General features: G+C 38.4%; 1 protein-coding gene across 1 annotated transcript; it reads right to left on the bottom strand.

Annotated features, from left to right (window-relative positions):
* Positions 1–3,186: 3,186 nt before the first annotated feature.
* Positions 3,187–5,218, bottom strand: foxl2l (forkhead box L2-like). The gene is given in 2 exon segments (XM_082144427.1): positions 3,187–3,847; positions 3,850–5,218. Coding segments are annotated over 2 exon segments (786 nt in total). The 5' UTR covers positions 4,600–5,218; the 3' UTR covers positions 3,187–3,811.
* Positions 5,219–6,392: the final 1,174 nt, after the last annotated feature.

The raw sequence follows: 6,392 nt of genomic DNA, 5'->3' as shown, positions 1-6,392 counted from the left end.
AAATGGACCAAGTGTGTTGGGAGAAAGCACAGTATAACATAACATCTTATTTTTTATTTTTTATGATTTAACGTTACGACCTAAAATAGCATTTTCTTCATTACATTAAAAAAAAAAGTATGATTTTGAATTTATGCATACATAATAAATGTTTTCACTTTTCACAACAGATTGAAACAATCGTAACGGCCCCTAACTGTTCCTCAGAACATCACAGTGTGGCTTCCTCATCTTCTGAGGTCTGTTTCCATTTTTTACAGTCTATGGTTTCCACGCGCGACACGCTGCATTCGTTTGAAAACCGAAATTTATAATTACATTTATACATGAGATATTCAGATGTTCAATACTGAAACCCAGTCCAAAACTGTAGTATCAAGTGCAGTCCAATAGAATCTTTTGAACCTGTTCACCAAAAATATTAATTCACTGATTCGTTTAGTAAACTTTTCTGCAATCCAATTTACGCCAGTATGTGGGGGGAGTCATAGAGGGGGGAGTGGACAACTGTTATGAGTGAATCACTGAATCATTCACTCAACCGATTCGCCAAAAACACCGAGTCGTTCACGTTGCAATTCATACGTCCGAACTCTGGTTCAGGGCCGAGTCTTGTTTAGAGACTGAATGGGGCGTTATCATTTAGTAGTTCAACCAATTCAATGTTTAATCTCAGCCTATACTTGAATGCTATTGGCTCATGATACAGTCAGTCTTTCAATGTAGGCGTTGTCACGCGAGCAGCGACTAAGGCCCATAAGCAAATTGTAAACTGTTTAAATTGTAAATAGTCATGTTTTACTAGTGTTATTCGACACCAATTATCACGTGGTATGAGATGTGTAAATGCTGTACATCACGCGCTGAATAACTGAACCTATTGTTTCCTCATTTTTAAATAAAAAACCGGTCAGACGTGTCTTCACATAAGAGAGTAAGGAAGCTCTAATTCTGCATGCCACTGACAGCGAATTACGATTATGGGTCCGTGGGGAAGTCACTTAAAAAGCACCAGTCATTCAGTCAAAAATAAGCATGTCTGCTTTCACAAAGCAGATGTCTAGTAAAAGGCTTTTATTTTATTGCTGAGAAAACAAATACTTGCATCAAATAAATATTAAAAGTGGCGCCCTAACAAAACAGTGTGATAACCCCAAGTGATAAAGATTTGTAATGCATTTATAAATATGAAAAATAGTATCTTATTATCGAAATAGAGTACAATCTCTAGTCCATTTATCAAAACACTATTAAATATAGGACATGGAACTGCAGGTAATTAGCCACATGCAGTTTAATAATATACGTAGACATTTATAGGTCTTTTCAGCCATCTAAAAGCAGACTGTGGTGGTGCTGTGATGATAACAAGCTTCTACAAATGCACGGCACCATTGAGAGCTCGCAGCTTGTGAAAACAGGAAGTGTGTGTGCAGAACAGAAACTCTGAGTGAAATAAAGCCAAAGACCCCTGTGCTCGCATCCGCCCACCTTCACCCCCCTGCCCACCCACCAGTCATTGCAGGCCAAAGTGCACCTCTCTGCCAGACAACCGATCACCGCAGGGAAGTTACTGGAGGTGATGGGGAAAACCAAACACATGCAATGTCATTACAGCCTCTGAACTAATCAAATATAGCTGTAGAAAGAGGCCTCAGATGCCTTTAAGGGAAATTATGGATGGACACAACCCTGCTTGGCTGCTTCTCAGACCATGGTCCAGTAGTCCACTTACAATGCATCAAACTCTTTCAAATTTAGCTGTTAAAGTAACAAGTCTTTCCTCACCATGGCAACATGTTTCAGAGCCTTAATTGTCTATCCTAGGGATTCTGACACTCCGTCTTTCACTACAAATTATATCCTTTGTTCAACCAACCAGCAGCTTGAATCTGATGTTTTTATGTCAAGATAAAATGATGGTGTTATATTTCTCTGCGCAAAGGCGGTGTATTAAGTAGCCTAGTTATTCTATAAGCAGACAGCTCAATAAGCAGACAACGAACGTATAGTCATGTAAACGCGGTAGCCGTTTTCTTTTATCGGAGTAAGGTAATAAACGGCTTAGTTAAGCATAAACCGGTCGACAAGGGTAGTTGTTTGCCTCTTACTCCGATTTCGCACGGCATGTAAACTCATAACCTGCTTTCTGAAGTGCGCATGTGTAATGCGTGACAGAAACGCATCCTTAGTGCAGATTGTCCACAACAGAGCGAGCGTTTTGCAGGAAAGGAAGAAGGAAATATATCACAAATGCAGACTCTTTGATGACCCAGAAAATGATAAAAATGTGCTCTCATCTCTTGCAGCAGAAGTAGAAGTGGTTTAGTCGCTGCATGTGTAACTGCATGAGAGGAATATGAGCTGAGAGTTTCCCGCTGACATGTTGCAATTGCTTTACAACCGACTTTTGTTGCAAACATCACAACCGACATTACAAATGAAATACTCGGAGTCAGATACGCAAATTAATGTTTTGACGCCACACAGGGGCATGACCTGTTTTATTAATAAAGACATGTAAATGCGGTTTACTCAGAGTCAGGTTACTGGTTTGCATGTAAACGGAGAAAACTGGTTATTTAAGTTGATATTTGTGAGTTATCAGCGTACTGGTGTGCATGTAAACGTGCTCATGTCTTGCACATCACATGACTAAAATTGGGGTCAGTGGACTAATATCAGCATAATAACATAGAATGGACACATAAATATGAGTTCATGTCAACTACATGCCTTTTCCTGCATGAAAACCCAATAAATGGATTCATTGAAGCATGTCAAGAGAAGCTGCCTTCTACTGTATCAATGTATATCAATAATTCTTTTCACATAATAAAATATATTTCGATTAAATCTATAAGCAGTGAAAACGGTATATGAACTGTTATTATGGAAAGCTATACATCATGACAACAGTTGTGTCAAAGGCCAGAAGGGGGAGCCATTTAGCTACAAAGTGTGTTATGGAATTAATAGAATTATGATCTTGCCCCATATTTTAGATTATCTAGCAAATTGTCATTATAATGAATTATTTGCACTGTACATACAGCATTTACACATAGGCTATATTATTTTCAAATCAAACAATTAAGTTTGTACTCTCCTGCTACAAATACATTTTTTTGTTCTTTAAGTTTGACTAAATGTAATTAGTGAAATAAAATAAACGAGACTTGTAAGACCGGTTATCTGAATTTTATCAGTGAAAAATTCGAACAGGTTGTGAACATTTACATATAAAAATATTTTCAAACTCCAGGAATATTACACCAAACATGTATATTCGATATACAAAACATCTTTAAAGACAATGCATCTTTGCATGTGTAAATAACTCTTGTAAACAACTTGTGCAAAGAGTTTCCACCAAATAAGCAAACATTTTTAAACAGTAAACTGCAATGCATAACTGTACATCTATTTTAAGGATCTTGAGTCAGTCCATCTCAATATGGTAAAAATAAATATGCTAAACAGAACCTTGATGCTTCCTTTAAACATTTGCTGAAATTTATGGAAATTAATAACTTGCCTAACCATGAACGTTCGAACAGTTCCTCGTCTTCGAAAGTTAACAATAATTAAGCAGTGTTTTATTTATGAAAAGCCACAAAAGACAACTGTAACACCATTACTATACAGTAGGCTAATAAAACTAATGCAACCATCTCAACAAACTTGAACGAATGCAACTTAATTTCGTGAAACGGCACATTTAGGCTAACATTTCCAAGGGTTATCGTAACAAAAAAAAATCTAGATAAACTGTTTGCCTACTTATATTCAGTTTTCCCATGTCTGTCCATCAGTCAAATGGATGATGTCCCAGTTCAGGCCAGGGTGATTCTGCGGCGGGTAGCTGCAGGTGGAGATGCAGCTTCCGCCCGGGCTCACCGGCGGAGTCATGCCGCTCAGATGCACCAGAGCGTTCGGGTGCCGGTGGTACGGTCTGTAGGACGGGTGAAAGTGATGACCCTGGTAATAACTCACGGGAGAATTGGCGTAATCGTTTGGAGACAGGGGGCGCGCGTTACCGAGCATGGGCTGCAGGTATCCGGAGACGTGCGTCGGAGAGCTGGACTGGTGACTCCAGGAACTGGTGTTGACGAACGGGCTTTGCCAGTAAACAGGCTCCTGTTGCAGGCAGTACGAGTCGGTGAAGTTAAATCCAGAAGGCAAGGGTGGTGGTCGGTAGGGTCTCTTGACGCGCCTCCTGCGCCTGTAATTGCCTTTTTCGAACATGTCGTTGAAAGCCGGATCCAGCGCCCAGAAGTTCCCTTTTTTCTCCCCGCCGTTCTCCCGGGGAATCTTCACGAAACACTCGTTGAGGCTCAGATTGTGCCTGATGCTGTTCTGCCATCCCTTTTTGTTCTTTTCGTAGTATGGAAACTTGGAAATAATGAAGCTGTAGATGTCATTCAGCGTCAGCTTCTTATTCTCGCTTTCTCTGATGGCCATTGCAATGAGAGCCACGTACGAATAAGGAGGCTTCTCAGGTGCTGGAGCGGCTCCTCCATCCCCTGCTGCGGTACCCGGGTCGTCCTCTACGGTCTCACGGGACTGCAGGTCCCCAGACCCCGCGCAGCGATCCATGAGATGGGCTTGAGGTTTGTCCGAATTAAACGCGGAGAACCTCTGTAGCGCACAGCACAGGTGTAAAGTTAAAAGTGTCCAGGTGTGCTTCAGGTTTGCTTTAGTCTCCACCTACATGCCCTGCCTCCTGAAATACAGGTCAAAAGTTCGCAAATTCAACATGAAAGAGGGGCGCGAGGGTCGCAGACGTATTTTGACTGCTTGGTAAATGTTACAGTAAACAATTGTTTGATGTCTGACGGCATTAGAAAACACGCTAGGTTACTAACAGCGCAAAGACCAACATCAATAAAATCAAATCAAATCAAATGCAGTTTTCGTTGAATCCTTATTAATTTAAAATATTAGGTTCAATATAAAAAAATAATATAAAAAAATACTACAGTTTGCAGTGTCAGACTACAGCTATCATTCCACCACTTCATTATTTGTATTATTTTAAAAGGTTTATGTGCATCACAACATTTTAATTCGTTGCTATAATAATAATAATAATAAAACATGACAAATAATTAATATTAACAAATCATATAACATTCAAACACATTTAAGTATATCGCTAATATTTTGTGCTGCGCATGCCTCAAGAACAAAGAGCATCAGATTTGTAAACTCAGGTTTGCACAACTGTTTTCCCACCACTGGCCCGTCCAATCACAGAGAGCAAACCCTCATCAAAGACACCGCTTGTTAAGATCGTGATGAGGCGTCCTAGCATCAGTATTATCAACATAATATGATATAGGCTATACAGCTATGTATCTAAAAATGTAGGCCTATTCTATAACTTTGCATCTGTTGATAAGGTTTCAGAAAACGTTTTGAATAGGCCTATAGCTAAATATATCTAAAATGGAAACCGTTTTTAGAAACTAATTTAAAATTGGCACTGCAGTGTTTTCTTGTCTGATAGTGATTATGGACTGGAATGAATTTTGTGAAATTATACAACGTAGCAATATTTATACTCCTAGCTAACAGTAGTGTGAATTCGGATTAAGATTGACATGTATGCATATGCGTGATATGTTCTGCATATTGTCATTGGATGACAAATCCAAAAAAAATTCTGAGCTCAGAAACATTTTATTTTAAGGTTGATTAATAATAATTAACAACATGTACTTACTATGGTGCGAGGATTAGTTCCATGTAATTAAGTACAATTTATAGTAATTACTATAGTAACTACATGTTACATGTGTAACACTAAAGTGTTACCTAACTTTTTTGTGTGTGGAAATTGTTAATATCCATTCATCAGAACATTTTTGAACATTGATATTGACAGGTTTGATCTACTAAATATAAAACCTGACTTGTGTCATGAATTCTGTTAAATATGTTCATTTGTACATTACTGCAGTGCAACATGTTTCCTGAGAATTTCCATAGCAAATTCACTATATCATAATGATTGATGGAATGTACAGAACATTTAATTTATCATAGATTAATATTACCTCAACCTCAGTGTGTCTGAAGATAACATAAAACATTCTTACAGGAAAATGCATGTATTAACTTGCCCTCTTTTTTTTTTTTTTTGGGTGGAATTTCCCACTCAGCTAGTTTCATCCTTATGTGCATTGACAAATACATGGCCAACTACAGTGCCTCAGATCTTCAGTTACCTCAATTAAAGTTGGCACATTCACTACACTGTAATAATAAATATATCAGTGGGATCCATTTTCTGCACTTCTGAATGGTAAACCTCCATTATAAAAAGAGTGCAAAATGCCAGAATGTATTGCAATTAAAATTGTTTTGCATTATGAAAAATGGACACT

The sequence above is a fragment of the Leuciscus leuciscus genome (genome assembly GCF_965113295.1).
Source record: "Leuciscus leuciscus genome assembly, chromosome: 18".
NCBI lineage: Eukaryota > Metazoa > Chordata > Actinopteri > Cypriniformes > Leuciscidae > Leuciscus > Leuciscus leuciscus.
The sequence above is the reverse complement of the archived record's forward strand: the minus strand, read 5'-3'. Positions and strand labels throughout refer to the sequence as shown.